The sequence below is a fragment of the Lemur catta genome, chromosome 4 (assembly GCF_020740605.2).
Source record: "Lemur catta isolate mLemCat1 chromosome 4, mLemCat1.pri, whole genome shotgun sequence".
Taxonomy (NCBI): Eukaryota; Metazoa; Chordata; class Mammalia; order Primates; family Lemuridae; genus Lemur; species Lemur catta.
The window spans coordinates 21,168,919-21,188,917 of record NC_059131.1 but is presented as its reverse complement, the minus strand read 5'-3'; the positions used below and the strand labels follow the sequence as shown (position 1 = coordinate 21,188,917).

The following is a 19,999-nucleotide window of genomic DNA, read 5'->3' as shown; positions in this document are numbered from 1 at the left end:
AAGCAGGGGCCCAAATCCCGAGAGAATCATTTGCATAAAGCATCCTTCAGATGAGATGCTGTTAAATGGAAAACTCAAAGGGGAAAGAAGAGTCTTCCCACACGCCGCCCTTGTTTATGGGCCAGCCCGGCGCTGTGACAAATGAGACAGCATCTTGATGCCTAATGCAGCTCACCCCCAGGCACTGATGCGGCTTTGTGTTTCCCCTGAGTTCTGCTTCAAATAAACATATTAGGGAACTTACTTAATGATGCACTCTGGGGCACGGGGCTGTGATAGGCGTGAGGCTCTGCACACAGCCCCGGTGGCCAGACTCCAGCTAGCACAGGAGGCAGCTCTAAGCCCTTTCTGTTTCTGAGATGTCTTGACACCCACATGTTGTTTTCATTCTTTGTATAGGGCTTACTAAAAGAAAATGAAGACTGTAAAGCCAGAACAACAATGCCAATCTCAGCAACTTCAGGAGATGTTCGGAGATGCTTAAAGCAATAATTTTTCTATTTGGAAAATCCAAAATTGGCAACAATCTAGATGTCCAAAAATAGAAATTGGTTAAATAAAAGGCCCCCTTCCTCCTGCAAACAGTGGGAATCATTGTGTAGAGCAGAGAAATTACACAATGAGGCCTTAGAAAATCCCCGAGGCAGCAGTGTGCCGAGCACAGGAGGGCCAGAGACCCAGACTCGGGGGGCTCCAAGCCCAGTAGCAGGCAGTTATTTCTAGCTCATTCAGGAAAGGGTTGGAGCCTGGTCCTTAACAGCCAGTGAATTTTCTTATGACTTTTATTACCGTAGGTGGCCTAGCTTCCGGGGACAGGGGTAAGGAACTCCATTTCTTTTTAGTACCTACTCCATGCCAGGCACGGACTGGGTCAAGCACTTACCAAGCATTTATTGACTCAATCCCCACGACAGCTCCATGAAGCAGGTGCCATTACCTTCATTTCAAAGATGAGCTCTGTCTCAGAGAAGGGAAAAACCTTTTGTAAATTCCCCCAACTAAAAGGAGATAAAGTTGGGACTTAATTCTCTCTACTCCAAGCCGTTGCTAGACTTTACTGACAGCAAATAAAGTTTAAAAGGAGTTTCAAAGCGGGCAGCTGCCACACTTAGCCACAGGCAGGAGCACCATGCTCTGCTTGAGTGGAGAGATGGGCTGAAAAAGAAAAACACATTTTTTCCCCTTGAGTTCTCCTCCTAATGACCGAATGGCTGTCCACAGTCCGGTTTTAGCTTGCTTTCCTATGAGAAAGGTTTAATAAAGAGCCTCTTCCCATGAGAGCTTTGCCTACCTGAGCCCCTGTGATCCAGCGTGACTGGCCTCAGCTTTAAATGGCAGTGACTTTTTCTGCTTTCCCCTCCACACCAGAGAGGATGGCTTGCCTGCTATCTGACTCGATTTGCTAATGCAAAGCAAGGTCACCTGGCCTTCTTCATTCACTGTCTTATTCAGAGACATTCTCCGTCACTAGAGTCGTGGGGGTTTTATAAGCCACGCAAACAATAATGCGTTACTTCAGTTACTGTCTATTGTGTGTTTGGGGGTCCTCTTGATAACAGCAGATTGGAACACACTCGGCTCGTCTGCCCTTATTAAACCATGAAGGTCACTTCTCTTCCAGGCTCTGTAATCAGCAAGCCCTCGCTTCTCTTCTACACATGCGTCTCTTCCAGAGCCTTCTGCAATTATGGCTCATTTCTCTAGGTTTCATACGGCAGGCGTCTGAACAGAATTAAAAGCATAAGCACGTGCAAAAATAATCCACTTCCCAAGATAGCAAATGCTGAGAAGTTCTATATTAGAACACGCTGGGAGTGCTGACTGGCTGGGGCATGATTAACCTAATAGGCTTAAGCTCCACTTGCCATCCGCATCTGTCAGGACACGAGCAAAACACAGGCCCATAATCCGCAAGGCTGAGCGACTTCGGAATTGTCCCGCTACTCACTAACAGCAGAGAGTTCAAAACTTAGAACGACAACAGGGAGACAAGTACCTCACCCTCTTCACGGTGGGGCCAAGGAAGAAAGCAAGCTGTTTCCAAGTTTAGGACATCATACCATGGACTGCAAAGGATTCTAGTCTGAAAATTGCCTGGATGGACTAGTAAGATTGCCTTTTGTTCCTATTTCAAGTATGATTCTCTGAAAATTGTGAAGCTTGTGGGTGGAAGATGACTACAAGCTGAAACCATGGGGTGCACACCTTCGCACAGTGACATTGTAAACAGCGTTGCAAAGAGTGGCATTCAGTTTTTGAAAAAGCCCAAGGCAATTTTGCCAGGACGTCAGGGGGGCAGTGAAAGAGGTTCCATCCCTTTGCTCGTTAAAAACTCCTCCTGCTATGACGCTGGGGGGTACCTGCCCCAGGGACTGAGGCCAGCAGAGGAGCAGCCAGCTTCCAGGAGGAACCAAACCACGGCTGAAGGTCTCTGTCAGCTCACGGGAGATCCTGCTTCATGCAAAAGGAAAGTTGTGGAAGGACTGATCCCAAAACATAAAGCCTCTCCAACATTCCAGCTGAACAAATCACAAAGCCACATGGCTAAGCGTGCTCCATTCAAGACACAGGGCTCCCCCGGCTCGCAAGGGGCAGCCTTTTCTGGGGAAGAGAGTGAGGGAAGTACTTCCCAGGAGACCTCCAAATGGGAAAAGAAGCCAAAATGCCACAGGTCGGGCAAACAGTGCCATTGCTGCCAAACCACCCCTCCTGCCCATGGGTCTGAAGGCAAAGTGGACTTCCCCGAGCCCCTGGTCAAGGCCCACCAGCACGCGTATGCCTATCTGCACTCCAGCCTCGCCAAATACGAAGCCATTCTGTGCATCGTCCGCCAGGCCACCCAGACCCGGGAGCTGCTGCAGACCATGGTCAGCTTCCTGCTACTGTGCTTTGAGGAGATCAGCCAGCTATTGGGGGAGATCTCCAAGGATGGAGAAGTGCTGCTCCAGGAGGTTAGGGCAGATCTGGCTTGGCCGTCGAGGAAAGGAGAGCCCTGGGAGCAGCCAGACCTCCTGCAACAGCTGCTGCAGTACACAGTCAGCAAGCTGCAGGCGCTCAATGGCACAGTGGCCTCGCTCACCGGCAGCTGCCTGGAGGGCTCCAGCAGCTACCTCCACTCCACTGCAAGCCACCTGGACAACAAGCTGAGCATGAAGAGGAGTGTGGATGAACGCCTCCTAAGGGCTCTGGGGCAGCTAGAGAGCCTGGCGAGTGCCCACGGCGACCCTGGGGTGCAGGGTCCACCCTTATGTTCTGAGGACAGTGGCATTGGTGCTGACAATGAGTCTGTGCAGTCCGTGGACAAGCTGGCCAAGCAAAACAGCTGGGACTTTGCACCAGAGCCAGGAGAATGGAAGCTGGTGACTTCACCCCACACAGAGACCAGGCTGTCAGGACACGCCTGGCAGCACAGTCCGTGCTGGATGGGCTCAGACAGGCCCCAGGACTGCCCACTCTCAAGGCCTCCTATGGCAAAGGTTCAGCCGGCAGCACAGGGTGAAGCACGGAGCCCGGGCCCCTCCAGCAGAGCCCCAGGGAGCAGCACCTCCAGGCCTTTGGAGCCAGGCAAAAGTACTCCCTGCGATTCCTTCGGGATTGGGGTCCCTGCAGAAGCACACCTTCCTAAAAGCTCCAGGTCGCTGGATGCTCCACCTTTTAGCGAAGTTGAGGCCAGCAGCCTGGAGGAGGAGGAGGAGGAAGATGAAGTTAGCAGCCTGAACCTGTGTGCATGGCAGGAAAAGGCTCCACATTCCAGGCCACAGTCTTCACCTGCTGACCGGGAAAGCCCGTTTCAGCCCCACCCCAGGAGGCTGAGGAGCCCCCAAGCCCAGGAAATGATTCTGAAGATGAAGGAAGCCATCAGTGAAAGGATCAAGTTTGTCCCTGTGCCCTCTGGGCACCAGGACTGGGCTGAGGAGGAGGAGGGAAGGTCAGTGCTCCCCCCAAGACCTAGCACAGTCAGTGGTAGCAGGCGGGCCCCCGAGAAGCAGAGGAGGTCCCAGTCAGAGTCATGTATTCAGAGCCAGGTGGGGGACCCCACCCTCCAGGAGCTGCGGAGGGTCCAGAGAGACCTCAGTCAGAGGCTGGAGGCGTTTTATGCCCTGGGTGCCAAAGGGCAGAGGCAGAGCCAGGAGCAGATTCTGCAGCCCAGAGCGATGGCTCTGTGGCCCAACAACTGCAAAGTCGGGCCGAGCAGCACCACTAGCAAGCTCAGGGCCTCTCTCACCAAGAACTTCAGCATTTTGCCTAGTCAGGACAAGAGCATTTTGCAGAAATGCAGTCCCCACCCTGAGGGCGAGCAGCCCTGGCCAGGGAAAGCTGAGAAGCTTCCAAATGTCACCCCATCAGACGAGGACAAGGAGGCTCCCAGGGCCAACGACAGGGGCTGCCCTACCAGAACGTCAGTCAGGAAACTTATTGAAACTTTCAGTCCCACTGAGAGCGTGAGGACACTGGGGGATTCCAAGAACTCTGGGTCAAGCCCCTGCCTCAGGCGGTGGGGGGTCCCCATCATGCCACCCAGGTTTCCCATTTACAGGGGGCTTGCCCCCTTGTATCCTAAGCCCCAAATTTCTCCAGCACTAGGCAGAGAACCTTTCAAAGTGGGCACAGGCTGGAGGCCCTTAGCACCTATCTTTCCCCCTGTGCCTACAACAGAAGCACCCAAGAGTGCGGACATCGACCGCGAAGTGGAGGGGGACCCAGAGCACCTCCCTCCACCGCCTCTGGAAGTCCTGATGGACAAATCATTCACTTCTCTAGAGTCCCCAGAAAGCAGCAAGTCAGCAGAGTGCTCCCCCAAAGGGACCCCGGCACCAGGGCGGGGAGGAGCTGGCCCTGCCAGGAGAACATGGGCTTCCCTGAAGCTGAGAGCCTCCATGAGCCCCGTGGACTTGCTGCCCAGCAAGAGCACGGCCAGCCCCGCCCGGTCCCGCAGCACAGGGCCAGGGAGCAGCAAGAGCGGCTGCGATCCCAGAAAGCTTGCCTTGGACCCCAACCACCCGCCAGCCACCAGCCAAAACCCAGAGGTGGAGGGCGGAGCTCCGAGCCAGGCACAGGCAGAGAAGGCCGCAAGCCTCCGCAAGCAGCCCCGGAAGGCAATGTCCTGGCACCACTCCAGCCACACATCTGGGCAAAACAGGACCTCAGATCCCAGCCCGGCCAGACGCACACGAGGGCCACGTTCTCCCGAGGCTGCAAGGCAGAGCCGAGAGAGAAGCCCCCCGACGGCCAGGAAGGCCTCACCCACAAGGGCACACTGGGTGCCCCAAGCAGACAAGAGGCCCCAGAGCCTGCATTCCTCTCACAGACCTGCCCAGCCAAGTGCCCCCACCTTGCAGGGGTCCCCCAGCCCACCGCTCAGCCCTGGAGCTCCCAGCCCACCGGTGAGCCCCAGGGTGCTAAGCCCACCCACAACCAAGAAGCGAACTTCCCCACCACGCCAGCACAAGGCCTCCAGTGCCCCCACCCAGTGCCCAGAAGCAAGCTCCCCTTCCTCTGTTCCCTCCGTGTCCCCCCCGGTGTCCCCATCGCAGGAGCACAAGGAAACAAGAGACTCCGAAGACAGTCCAGCAGACACAGCCAAAGTTTCTGGGAACACGTGTTCCATATTCTGCCCGGCCGCCTCCGCTCTGTTTGAAGCTAAATCGCCACTCTCAGCAGCCCACCCACCGACCCCACCTGAGGCCGGGGGTCCTCTTGGGAGCCCTGCAGCGTGCAGGAGGAGCAGCTCGGGGCCTCGGTTGAGGGCAGATGCACAGAGGAGAGTGGCCCTGTGTGCCCTCAACCCTCTGCCTTTCGTCAGGACAGCTTCTGACCGCCAGCCGGGTGCCAGGCTGCCGCTGCCTGCCGCGGGCTCCGCCAGCATTCCCTGTGAGGACGCCCAGCTCAGCCAAAGCAGGTAAGGACTGTCCTGGGGCCGCTGCCCTTCTGTTGCTTGGAACAGAGACAAGCAGAGCGAGTGGCCCTTAGGATCTGGGTCAGTAGATTTCAAACTCTGCTCCAAGAGAAGAGGCAGTTGGAGTGGAGAGGGCTGGGGGTGGAGCTCCTGTCTCCCCTCACCTGAGCACCTCTGCTCTTACCTGGGACACACACGTTTCAAGTTTCTGGGGAAGATTTCAATTGAAAAGAGGCTCTGATTAGAAATAAAGTCCAATACAATCAAGTTAGTCCAACCCCACCCACCCCTTATTTTACAGTTGGGGAAACTGAGATGAAATGACTTGCCCCATGATGGGCTCCTTGCCACCCCGTCTGGCACCAGCAGCTGGTTCCTGTCATTTCTGGTTCCCTGCAGTGAACCACACCCAGGTGGGAGGTGCTCAGACTATGTGCTCCCAGTACCCCTTTACACACTTGAAAATTATTGAGAACCCAAAAGACCTTGTCCTAAGAAAATGACTGAAAAGACAGGTGACATCTTAGTATGATGTTGAAAATAGTTTTGACCTCATGGGCCCCTTGAAAGTGTCTCGGGGATACCCAGGGGTCCCCAGACCACCCTTTAAGAATGGCTGGCCCTGGAGGCATAGAATGTAAATGTTTGGCTTTCCAGACCCCCAAGGATCTGGCTCTATTTCTCCTCCAACGTCAGAGGTTTGTAGAGTAAGAACAAGACCCTTGGTGAGTGCTGAGTGCCAGAATCCAGGTGGGGCTGAGTTCCAAGTGCTCCTTTCTCACCAGGGCAACAGATCTGTATGTCGCTGACCTGTCTGTGCAGACAGGCCTGGCACACGGCGCAGTGGGGCAAGCGTCAAGGTACAGCCATGGCGTGAGCACTGAGAGAAGGACTCATGTGCCTATGTGGTTATTTTACAGAATACATGAGGAAATGTGCCTTTTCCAAAATTGTGGCACGGAAAACAAATGTGCATCTGAGGCCTATTAGAGAAGAACTCTTATAGATGTGTCTTTTTACGTTAATTAGCTAGTTTTTTTATTTTTAATTACTATGGGTACATAATAGTTATATATCTTTATAGGATACATGTGATGTTTTGATACAGGCATACAATGTGAATTAATCAAATCAGGGTAATTGGGGTGTCCGTCACCTCAAACATTTATCATTTCTTTGTGTTACAAACATTCCAATTCCACTCTTCTAGTTATTTTAAAGTATACCCTAACTTACTCTTGCTTATAGTCACTTTGCTGTGCTATCAAATATTGTTCATTCTATCTAACTATATTTTTGTACCCACTAACCATCCCCACTTTATCCACCCCACAACCCTCCCACCACTGCTACCCTTCCCAGCCTCTGGTAACCGTCACTGTCTCTATGAGATCTATTTGTTTTTAATATTTAGCTCTCACATGAGTGAGAACATGTGAGATTTGTCTTTCTTTGCTTGGCTTATTTCACTTAACAATGTCCTCCAGTTCCATCCATGCTGTTTCAAATGGCAGAATTTCATTCTTTTTGTGGCTATATAATATTCCATTGTGTATATGCACCACAATTTCTTTATCCATTCATTCAGCAATGGACACTTAGGTTGATTCCATATCTCAGCTACTGTGAGTAGCGCTGCAATAAACACAGGACTGCAGATAATGTTTTCCATGTTCTGAATTCCCATCCTTTGGATATATAACTAGCAGTGGAATTGCTAGGTCATATGGTAGTTCTATTTTCAATTTTTTGAGGAACCTCCATATTGTTTTCCATAGTGGCTGCACTAATTTACATCCCCACTAACAGTGTACAGGGGTTCCCCTTTCTCTACATCCTCGCCAGCATTCATTATTGCCTGTCTTTTTGTTAAAAGCCCTTTTAACTGGGGTGAAATGGTATTTCACTGTAGTTTTGATTTGCATTTCTCTGATGATTAATGATGTTGAGCATTTTTTCATATACCTTTTGGCCATTTGTATGTCTTCTTTTGAAAAATGTCTATTCAGATCCTTTGCCCATTTTTCAATCGGATTAATTGATTTTTTACTATCGAGTTGTTGGAGCTCCTATAGTTATTAATCTCTTGTCAGATAGGTAGTTGGCAAATATTTTCTCCCATTCTGTGGGCTGTCTCTTCACCTTGTTGACTGTTTCCTTTGCTGTGCAGAAACTTCTTAGCTTGATGTGATCCCATTTGTCCAGTTTTGCTTTGGTTGCCTGTGCTTTGAGGGTATTACTCAAGAAGTCCTGACCCAGACCAATGTCCTGAAGTGTTTCCCCAATGTTTTCTTTTAGCAGTTTCATAGTTTCAGGTCTTAGATTTAAGTCTTTAATCCATTTTATTTTATTTTTGTATATGGTGAGAGATAAGGGTCTAGCTTCATTCTTATGCATATGGATATCCAGTTTTCCCAGCATGATTTATTGAAGAAACTGTCCTTTCCCCACTGTATGTTCTTGGCACCTTTGTCAAAGATAAGTTCGCTACAGATGTGTGGATTTATTTCTGGGTCCTCTATTCTGTTCCATTGCTCTATGTGTCTGTGTTTATGCCAGTAATGTACTGTTTTGGTTACTATAGCTCTGTAGTATACGTTGAAGTTGGGTAATGTGATTCCTCCAGTTTTGGTCTTTTCGTTCAGGATGGCTTTGGCTATTCTGGGTCTTTTGTGGTTCCATATAAATTTTAGGATTATTTTTTCTATTTCTGTAAAGAATGTCATTGGTATTTTGATGGGGATTGCATTGAAGCTGTAGATCACTTTGGGTAGTATGGACATTTTAGCAATATTGATTCTTTCAATCCATGAGCATGGAATATCTTTCCATGTTTTTTTGTCCTTTTCAACTTCTTTCATCAGTGTTTTATAGATTTCATTATAGAGATCTTTAACTTCTTTGGTTAAGTTTATTCCTAGGTATCTCATTTCATTTGTAGCTGTTGTAAACATGGGATTACTTTCTTGGTTTCTTGTTCGGATTGTTTACTATTGGCACATAGAAATGCTACTGATTTTCATATTTTGTCAGTGTGTCTTAATATCACATCAGAAAAAGCTCAATCAACACCAGTCCTTGCTATCTTTGCATTGCCCACAATTGTGTAAATCAGTAGTTAATTTCTGCCAGAATGATTTGTGTTGGAGACTTCACAATCTGTCTAGGCATACATGGTAATTTTTTACACAGTTTTCAGCTGTCAATTTTTTTAAATTTATTTTATTTTGTTTTCGAGACAGGGTCTCGCTCTGTTGCTCAGGCTAGAGTGCAGTGGCCCAGTCAAAGCTCACTGCAGCCTCAAACTCCTGGGCTCCAGCGATCCTCCCCTTCAGCCTCCTGAGTAGCTGGGACTACAGGCATGTGCCACCACACCTGGCTAATTTTTGTATTTTTTTGTAGAGACAGGGTCTTGCTATGTTGGCAGTCAATTTTAAATAAAGATATTATCTCAGGAAAGTTGTACATTATTATAGTTAGATAAACTTCCCCAGCCACTTGAAAGAAATGAAATATTGATTATTTTTGCAAGAATCTTAATGTAATGTTGCTCTTTTCTTGAATCTAAAATGAGCTTCCTACAGTACAGTGGTTTTCATCTAAGAACCTCTATAAATGTTAATACATTATTGCTCACTCTAACCACTTATTCAGTTATTAGATTTCTAAAACTGTGCCCTTCAGGAGAGGAGCTTGAGAGAATGGGGATGATAAAATGGCATTAATTAAAAATACTAACGTTTTAAAACAGCAGGAGCAATAATAAAGTAACATAAAATTGTTCAAGAAGAAAATAATACCCTTCTCTCAGGCTTCTCCTCAGAACAGGGCAGCCTAAAAGGTTGTTTTATATCCTGAATCTCAATTCTTGGTGGGGGGAGGCGCTTGTGGCTTCAAAGAGAGAGGAGGATGCATAAGCAGGAGCCTTCCCAAGGTCACATGAAAGGGCACATAATGACCCGCGCCCATTCCCCCGCCTCTTCCTATGACCACACACCTCCAAGCCATCCCAAACTGTGAGCACATGATGGGGAAATGCTCATTCCCCAGCACCCTACCCCCAGGTGTAAAGCTGCCATCGGGGAGCGGAAGTACGCCTGCTATAAGAGCACCACGCCTTTGCCATCTTGCATATGGGGAAACAACACCAGGGACTGGGCATGATTTTCCTAAGGTTGTGCAACAAGCCAGTGCCAGAGACTGCTCAGAACAGGCTGTTTCCCCAAGCAGGGACTTGCAGGGACACAGGCACACCCCGCACGTCTTGCCTCGGAGTGAACCAGCTACGCTCAGCCTTGACAGCCTTCCAGTCACCTGGTGCTAGAGGGCATGAGCCCTCTCCTTAGGACAAAGGATGATGTTTATATCCCCCCGATCCTGGGGCCCTGGGGATTGGGAACAGTCCTTGGAGGCTTGCCCAGGAAGCTCAATTACTGAGCTTCAACTGTTATTTCTGTGTTGAATCCCCTAGTGGAGGTGCCAGTCTCTGGGTCTCAGGATGCTGGGGGACTGTGCTCACTCAAAAAGTTATTAATCCAGACCCCCTAAATACAGTGCTTTCAGTCTTTGCCTGGCCTGGACTGCCCGGGCAGGCACTCTGCAGCCTCCACTCAGCCTCCTGGGTCAGGCTGCTCAGCAGGGTAGTGGGAAGTTCTGGAAGAGGCTCTGGGAAGAGGTAGAACCACAGCCCTGTGGTAACAACCAGAAAACCAACCTCCTGGCCTGAGCCTCATGTAGACATGGGTCCTGGCTGGAGTCAGGGAAGATACAGCTCTAGACCAAATTGTTTGTCAGGCCACAATGTCAGCCTCTGCAGAGCTGCATGTCACAGCCTTTCCTCTGGGCATGCCCCCCTCCCATTCCTGCCAGGAAGTGGTCCAGGTCAGGTTGTGGATGAAGTGCATCCTGCACATGCCTTCCCCTGCTCCACGAGGGGCTCAGGGAGAAGAAGGAAGGTGGGAACTGTGACCCACTGTGACCCACTGTGACCCAGGCCCTCCTGAACATCTGCAGGGACCTGTGATGGGGACAGAGGCCGACACAAGGAGACTGGCTCTGAGGCACAGTGAGGGGGGCTCCTTGTTGCCTGCAAACCATGGCTGTGTTCCCGTCCTAGCACCCACCCCACTATCCTCCACCCCGACTCCCACCACTTTGGTCTTGTTCATATCTAAACGCACACTTGTCCTCCACTGCTTTGACAACCCATGTAAGCTCACAGAGCTGAGCACACCGTGTGATAAAGTTCACGGAATAAACAAGATAGTGCTATCATGGTCAGAGAGAAGGACCCCCTGGTCTGTGCAGGTGGGGGGCTGGGGTCCTGTCTTGCCCCTGAGGCGTCTGATTAAGAGCCCTGACCAACGTCCCAACTCTCTGTGCCTCAGGTGCCCACCATAGTATGATAGGGTGGTCCCTAGAGTCCTTTCCCAGGGTGACTTCCTCTTAATTCTACAGTGCAGCACCATAGTGACAGCTACCCACTCACTGAGCACTTACCTCGTGCTAGTTAGTATGCTGAGTTGTGCATGCTTCATCCAGCGTTGATACCCATGAGTGCCCGATGAGATGAGCACTATTATTATTATTTCCATTTTACAAAGATGGGAACTGAGACTCGAAGGGACTAACTAACACATTGCAGGGCACACAGCTGGTAAGTGGGAGAGCCAGGACTCGAACCCAGGCAGCCAGACTCCAACCTCACCAGGCAGCCCCAAGGCTCCCCACCCACTGCCAGTGTGGCTTTCTCAGCTGGCCCCTGCTGGCCTAGGCCTGCTCTGTGCTGTGTTCCCCTCCATTCTGCACTCCCAACAGGGGTGGTGACACTGAGGCTCACGCAGGGCCCCCTCCCCATTCAAAGCCCCTCTTGACTGCGTCACTCAGCAGCTGGGAAGCTCTGTTCCAGCCGAATGCCAGGCCTGGGCTGGGCCCAGCAGTTCCCATTTCACTCTATTCAGGAAAAGGCAGCTGTGCAAAGCTGGTTTTTTCCTTTGTTGTTGTTGTTGTTAATTCAGCTAGCCAAGCCTAGCCCTTTATTAGACAAGAAGTGCTTTATAAACAAAAACAAAATAAAGGCCCAGCTCGCAGAGCTCCTTAGGGAATTGCTCTGTTCAGAGCAGCAGGACATCAGGGGAATGGACAGGACCCAACCTGTCAGCTCCTCAGCTCGGCCCCCACAGTGCGGACCAGGACCAGGCAGGCACCAGCGAGGACAGCACACGAGGCAAGTGTGACACAGTAGCAGAGGCCTGGCGCCGAGGATGACCAGCCTGTGTGCGGAAGGGTCGGGAGAGGCCAGAAGGAACAGCAGATAAGGGGTGTCTGACCTGCCCTTGTCCTTTCTCCCGGCAGCAGCAGTGAGGAGAGCCCCAAGAAGGACACAGAGCCCTGGAGCAGCCCCTGGGCCCCGGAACCGCAGGGCGGCAGCAGGCGTGCGTCTCCCCCAGAGCTGTGCGTGCTGGGCCACAGACTGCAACGGGAGTCCCTCGCTGGCCGCACCCAGGACGAATCCCAGCCAGAATCACCACCCCAGCAGAAGGAGGTGGCCTGACAGGCTGGCCAGCGGGGTCACACTGATACCAGTCACCCCAGCAGCAAAGGGTGACAGCCAAGTGTCCAGCCTGCCCCAGAGATGGTGGGCAAACCCAATTCCTACCGAGGTGTCCTGAACAGGCCTCGGAGGTGCACTGTCAGCAAATCTGCTGAATTTTATACAATCACCATGTTCAGCCCCAGATCCTCTTTGCCTTGGGGTTCAAAGGGTAAACAGAACTTTAGACCCCACAATGTTACTCTAATCCTTCAAGGGCTGGCCTTAATTTGGGAGGAGAATGTATTATGGTGTGCTTGCTGGCCAAGTGTTTTACCCGGGTGAGCTCCAGGAAATCATTTAAGCCTCACAACGATGAATGAAGCAGAGAACATTCTCCAGTTTTGCAGATATGAAAGCCAAAGGTGTGGGGAGGGGGGTCCCCAAGTGTCTTGCCTGAGGTCATGCAGCTAAGAAGAAAATAGAGCAAAATTTTATACGATGTGTCTGGCACTAGAATCTCTGCTCTTTCCATTGCATTTCATTCTCAAGGTCATCCCATCACCCCATCTGCCCAAAGCATATATGGTTGCAGGAAGGTTTGGAAAGCCTTGTTTTTTTAAGCTTAAGTAGTGGCACAGCATTACAGTCCCCATTAAGAGCTTTAAAAGCTAATTGCTCCCAAGGTGAGAAGACCGAGGTAGGATTAAAACACACCATCCCACCCACCCTCCACCCTCTCCTCGCTCCCAAGCGCAGTCCAAATGTTACAAACTTAAAGCTGCCAGCTCACAGCCATGGCCACGCTGCCCCTCGGCCTATGTGTGTAGCAAATGCTCTCACCACCCCACACTTTCACGTGCTTCTCAGCTGAGGGGGTACAACCAAGCCTCCCTAACAAGGCAGCCTATTCTCTGCACCCCGTGGGCGCTAGAGCTCAGCAGAAAGTGTGGGTGATGCACACACACTTGCATGCCGGACTCCCCTAGAGGCTTCTTGGCCAACTTTATTCCCAGGTCATCTGCAGAACTTCTGCTGGAGTGGAAATCAAAGTGAAGAAGGATCTTTCATGCCAAAACCTGCTTCTGCAATGAGCTAGATATTTGCTGCAGATCTTGGAATCTTCCTACTGGAGGCTGGGGTATGCTTTGCATTGAGAAAAGATTCTGCAGTAATTGGGCGGTTCGATGCCGACTCAGTGGGTTGTCGAAAGACGAGAATTCTCACCCACGGGGTACAGCTGAGGGACAATCCTCCAGATCTGCTGCAAAGCTGATTTTTTAAGTTTGGGGAAATTACAGACCTCAAATCCTTTGTTGTCAAAATAGATCGTGGGCTCAAAAACCTGTTAAACTGGGTCCTGGGAACTACGGCTGCCGCCCTCAGAGAGACGTTGTGACTTAGAGTAAATGAATCCCACCGTGACCTGTCCAGTTATTATTCAGAGACACCCGAAGAAAGTTGATGACACTACGAAGAGGGGCCACACTTGCCCCTCTACTGCAAACCGTCTGCACACGCCCAGCTACGTGCTCACCTTTGCTGGCGTCACCACCCTTATCTCAGAGCAGGTCCCAGGCAGCGCCGGGCCAGCCAGCTCTGGGGCCAAGCCACACCCACCGCCGGTGGACACTCAAAACTGCCCGGGCTGCAGGCTATGGGGGGAAATCCAGTTACCCAGGCAGGGCAGGGGCTGAGGTAGGCATGTGAGAATGAACCAGATTCAGGAAACTCTCTGGGCAGAGATCTGGGCAATCTCCCTACATGGGTGGGCAGGCAGCTCGGCACCAGGGGATGAGCCCTGGGTAGGCAGGGCGCCGACCTGAGCGAGCAGGTAGCCTTTGACACCAAGCTCACAGGTAAGTGGCTTCAGTGGGACCAGTCAGAAAGTGGACTCTGACCTGGGCTAGAGTTTAGGGGCCGGATTCCCAGAGGTTTGAAGAAACAGGGCTGAACCCAGCTGCAGGGAGCCTGGACAGGGACACAGTGGGCGGAACTTGGGCTCAGTGTGGGAGTGTATTCACAGGGACAATACAGTCTATTACTGGAACCAGGATATCAAGTGGAGCCAATCTAGCAGTGAGCAGAAGTAGGGCTGAGTCACCAGCCCAGGCCCCTCCTTAAAAGGCCTCATATCAGAAGTCTGGGCTGGACTGAATGTGGAGTTGGGGGCCAAGTGCCCTCCACTGTGGCGATGGGATTTAAAGGGGGCACCTGGGAGCCAAGCGGCACATGACATGCATAAGGGGTCAGCATCACAGAGAATGCCCCAGAAGGGTCTGGTGCCCTCCATGTGTGTGCACAGTAGGAGGCTCTCTGGGACTAGAGGTTGCCCTCTCCCCCAGGCTAGGCTGAGGAGCAGCAGCAAGCACCCTCGCCCACCTTGCAGGGAGCAGGGGATTGGGCCCCAGGGTTCCTGCCTCGGCCAGAGCAGCCTGTGATGGCTCCTTATTTACTGAGCACCTGCATGTGCCAGGACAGGGCTGGGCTCCTGCCGTCAGTCTCCACACATGATGCAGTAAGAGGCCCCAGCTGCCACCAGGCCCCGACAGCAGGGACAATGAGCTGGTACAGCCATTATGTTGCCCAGTGAAGTGGGGGTCATAGGAATTCCAAGTCAGCTTCCTCCTGGGGCAGATGAGGAGGGGTTGCCAAGGCCAAGGGGCTGGGGGCTCCGGGTCAGTGAGGTCAAGGGTGAAGCAGTGTTGAGCTGGCACGGGAGCAGGTAGGTCAAAGATGTGTTTTTCAGCTACCAAACCAACCACCAGACTTAGCTCAAGTTACATATGAATTAGACTTTGTACTAAAGAAATTAAATCCACCACAATGAACCAGTTTTGTGGCATCAGCTCAGTTTTACACCTCCGAGAGACCAGACCGTTCCAGACCGTGCCTTAGAGAGCAGGCTGCTGGTGGCCGGGAAGGGAACCCCAGCTGCACAGAGCCTGAGGATGGCTCTCGCCCACCCTCTCCCCTCCACCCAAGAACATTATCCTTGTGCCCAAATCCACTTCCTCTGCTCAAGGGAGAAGGGAGGACAGTTTTTCTTTGTTTATGTTTCTGTTTTATAAAGCCAATGGACCCAGCTCATCAAGGACTTGGGAGTCGGCATTTTCTCTTCCCAGAGTTAGAAAGCGAGAAGGAATACTGGGTGTGTAGACAAGGAAGAGCCCACCACACATCCATTCAAGGGGTGCCTGTCACAGCTGTGCTCTCATTTGGGCCAGCCCCTTTCTGGGGGGCACAGCCTTCATCCTTCACACCCCTGGAGGCCCCCAGAGCTGTGAAGAGGGAGATACCACGCCCAGCACATTAGCCACATAGCAAACAGCTCCACCCCAGGGGAGAAACACAATTTTCTAGTTCTATCCAAAGGATTCATGGAGGAAAAAATAAAAGAAAATATAATATTCAGGCAGGACAGTGATAGCTTTTTGCAGGCATAAATATAATCCTCAAGATGAAATATAACCTCCCTCCGCAGCTTGGATCTGTGCCTTTGTTTACTACAAACCGCATCTATTTTCCCTCCTCACATCACATACCCGGTTCAGAACCTCACATAGTCCCGGGTGACAGGCACTGCAGGGCACACACACCAAAAAGACGTTTTCTTTCATTGTGAAGAGTTTACGTTTGACAAGACTTGCCTCGTAAACCCTACAACGTGAATGAAAGGGATTTTGAGAAATGCATTCTATTGCTAAAATAAACCAGTGTTTTGCATGTATCAGGGGAGCCGGCACAGTGAATTATAGGCGCTGACATGTTTGCCAATTGATCATCCGGTTGACGGCTTACAGGCTGCTAAGCACTCACTCCATCTTTCAAAGGAAATCTTTTCAAAGGTAATATATTTTTAAGTAGCCCCACATCAAAGATTCAGTTGAACTGCCATAAAGTAAATGTGTTCTGAGCCTATATTAACAGAACATGTTATACTGCACTATCATCCACTCCCTGCGCCTACCTGAAGTTTAAACAAAGTTCCATCAATCCGTCCAGACGTTTTTATGAAATGTAATTAAAGATGCATGGCACAAGAAGACGAGCAAACAGTTCGTTCACACGGGGCCCTAATTCAGTTTTATGGAGGTCCCTGGACACTGCTGACTCGATTACGCTCATGGACTTCAGAAAGTAACTTTGCCGATGGTCCGTGTGCCCTGCGGCAGGTGGCCGTAGGATGCCACTGACCCAGTCGCCTGGTGCTGAACGCTCCAATTCCAGTCACCCTTGGAGTCTAGCACACGAGCCTGCAACCTATTTTTGGCTGGAGGGAGAGCACTAGACCTGACAGGCCTAAAGTGGAGCAAGAAGAACAGAAAAAAAGGGAAGGAGGAAAAAAGAGGAGGAGAAAGAAACGAGGGTTGTGGAAAATGGCCCCTGACCTGGGAAGCCAGAGGTTGTCACACTCGTGCTGGTTGGAGTTAGGACACTAGGACAACAAAGCCTGCATCCCGACACCTCCATTTCCTGGCTCTGTGACCTGGCTTCTCTGGGCCTGTCTCTTCTCTGCAAAGCCGCAATGGTAATGCCAGCTGATTTATCCTGCCATCTGCAAGACATGAGCAAACCTGTCTTTCCTATGCCAGCTTTTTTAGGCATCTTGGGGAACTGAACTCACAATCCCATTGGCCATTTTGGTTTTCCATGTTCTCTCTGCCGTCTCTGCACTTTAAGATTCTAATTAAGAAGTCGGTATCATTTCCCTCTCATTCCAGAGCTGCACTTGACCCTTGGAGAGCGTTAAAAACACCTGTCAAACTCAGCAAGCACCAACTTCCTTCTTTGAAGGTTTCCATGTCTTTCAAAGTGAAAAGACTTTAAAACATGCGCTTGTAATCACAAGTACATATGTCATATACACCAAGTGAAAAAAACAAATTAAGCTTCTGAATTGCTCATTTTTCCCCTGTTGAGTCACGGGATTGCCTGTCAGTCGGAGAGGGGGTTGACAATGACTCCCAGGGCCTCCTGAACAGCGGGTCTCACACAAAGCACTGGAGGAGGCTGGAGTTAATAATAAGTCTACCCCTCTTTGTAGGTAATGCTCTACTTTTTCAAAATACAATTATCTACATTGTTTCATTGAACCTTTAAAAAAAAATTCTGAGATGGACAAAGCAAGCATTTGTCAATATCTTCTATAAATGAGAATTTAAAATGAGGCTGAGAGATGGTAAATGTCGTGCTCCAAAGACACATCACCAGCTAGTGCAGAACAGGCCTCCTCACCCCGGCCAGCCTTCCTTCCAACATCAGCTGCGAGCCATATCTAGATTATTCCAGAGTGGCAGCTCTAGAAGGAGATATCACAACCTCCTTTGGAAGAAATTCTCCATTTTCTCCAATATTTACAATTAGATAATTATTTTTCACGTCTAGCCAAAGTCCAAGTGTAATTCTAGCCATTCTTCAAACCAGTTTGAATGGAATACCCAAGAGAATTTTTTTAAAATCATAATCCCCTCCACGAACCTCAACCCCTTCCCCTCCCCCCCTCCACCCTCCACCCTCCACACACATATAAGACAAAAAGAAAAGTCTTTTCCAAAAATTCTCTGCTCCTCGTTGCCACTGGTCCCCGCCGGGGGCTTGCAGATGAACCCCCGCCGCAGGAGCAGACGCAGCCCCTCCTGCAGATGGCTTTACTGCCAGCGCCCACAGCAGTAAAAGCCGGTGGATGAGACAGAAAGGAATATAGACCCTGGGAAACAAATTGCCTTCATGAAAATTATTTATCTACCTAATTTTTTTCCTCCTTTGGAAGGGGACAGGATTGGCTATGTTTACAAAACCTGGTGACTTTTTAAAGCTATTATTTAGTTAACAGCTTCTGACACCAGCTGCAGAGGTGCTGGATCACTTTCTGGATGTAAAAATTCTCAAGGAGAATCCAAGGTGATGCTAATAACAGCTGTCAACCCGCAGAGAGGTAATTATAAAGCCGTGATTAAAACAAAACAAAACCCTCAAACGTTACAGCCGTCTTCACTGAAACGCCAAGGGACAGGCTACCGCAGAGCTGCCACACTCCCTGAATAAACCCCAGTAGTGATAAGGACCAAACTGGAGCCCCCAGGGGTCCCGGACCCAGAAATACCCACCAGTGAGCACGTTTGCACACAGCCAGCGGTGCTGCCCATGCTGCCTGGAGCCCGGCTGGGAACAGGCCGTTAGGACGCTCCTTCCCCGTCCTGCCTCACTGTAGGCATCAGCTGTTTGATAATTTGCAGATTCCCGGGCCCCTCCCTCCAGAGACAGACCTGCAGCTGAGACTAAGAATCTGTGTTTTTAACAAGCACCTGTCTCCCTCTCTTCTCCCCACCCTAAGCAGTTCTTTTCATCAACCACTTTTGGGAAATCCTGGCTTAGGGACGCTGACTCCCAGGTGTGAGCTAGCCTGGGAACCTCACAACCACTAAAAGCATTGAGGTTCTCAGCCTTGAGGGTGTGGAAGAGGGACTGAGGTTCTGATCCAGGAGGTTTGAAGTACAACCAGGGAGCAGCACTTAGCCAGCACCGCGGGCAGTGCTGTTGCAAGCAGGCCACGGTCCACAGCTCCCCCAGACCAACAAACAGCCTCCTATCGGGGCACGCCTAAAGCCTTCCTTTTTCCACTATCAATCTTTAGCATCCCTCTGCTTGCTTTTCAATCTCTGCCAAAATGCAAGTAATCATGGCGAACTCCCTTGCTATAGCAAGCTCTGAATAGTCTATGCTTTTCTCATTTGGTCTTCATTTATTTCCCCAAATCCTACCCCAAACAGAGGCCATGGCCGGACAGCTAAGTATCCACAGCATGTCCTGATGATCAGAGCCAAGCAAGCAGACCCTGCTGCCCTGAAGGTTTTGAGGGCAAAACTCTGGGACCGGACTAACAGCAGGAACCCATGGTCCTCTCATTCCAACTGGTCTCTCAAAGGGCTCAGACTGACCCAAGGGGAGATAAATGTCTTGGAGCCATAAAGCACCCTGGAACAGAGGCCAGGGGCTTTGGAGTCAAACGGACCTGGGTGCATATCCAAGCGCCAGCCACTTTCTAGCTGTGTCTTAGGGCCTGACCCCCAAGGTGTGGTTCCTACCGGGCTCACGGCATCGACGTCACGTGGGAGCTGTTGGAAAATGCGGAATCTCAGGCCCCACCCAGACCTGCCGAGGCAGAATCAGCGCTTTAACAAGACTCCCAGGTGACTCCTGTGCATGGCTGAGTTCGCTCACTAAGCATCTCTGAGGCCCAGCTTCCTCATCAGGAAATGGGGGGGACAATATCGTCCTTAAAGGATGTCAAGAAGAATGACAGAGCTGGAACACCGTAGACACTCAATTAATAGGGGGGACTCTTCCGCTCACCTTCCCTTTCTGGGCCCCCGTCTTCCTCCCGCCCCTACAAGGAGAACAGAAGACATCTCTCACCCTCATCATCTCCCCCTTTCTTTTACTAATGGAAGAACTGAGTTATAAAGACAGGAAAATGTTTTCAGCAAGAAAGTGCTCTGTTCTTCTCCAAACCTCTGCCTCCAGCCAAGAGAGACAGAGGAATGGAGGGGAGGGGACAGCCATGCAAG

At 50.7% G+C, this 19,999-nt stretch overlaps 1 protein-coding gene across 1 annotated transcript; it reads left to right on the top strand.

The window, feature by feature from the left end:
* Positions 1-2,192: 2,192 nt before the first annotated feature.
* On the top strand, positions 2,193-12,449 carry PCARE (photoreceptor cilium actin regulator). Its single transcript, XM_045549321.1, has 2 exons — positions 2,193-5,899; positions 12,251-12,449. The coding sequence occupies exons 1-2, from the start codon at positions 2,193-2,195 to the stop codon at positions 12,447-12,449; spliced, it is 3,906 nt and encodes a 1,301-aa protein (XP_045405277.1).
* Positions 12,450-19,999: the final 7,550 nt, after the last annotated feature.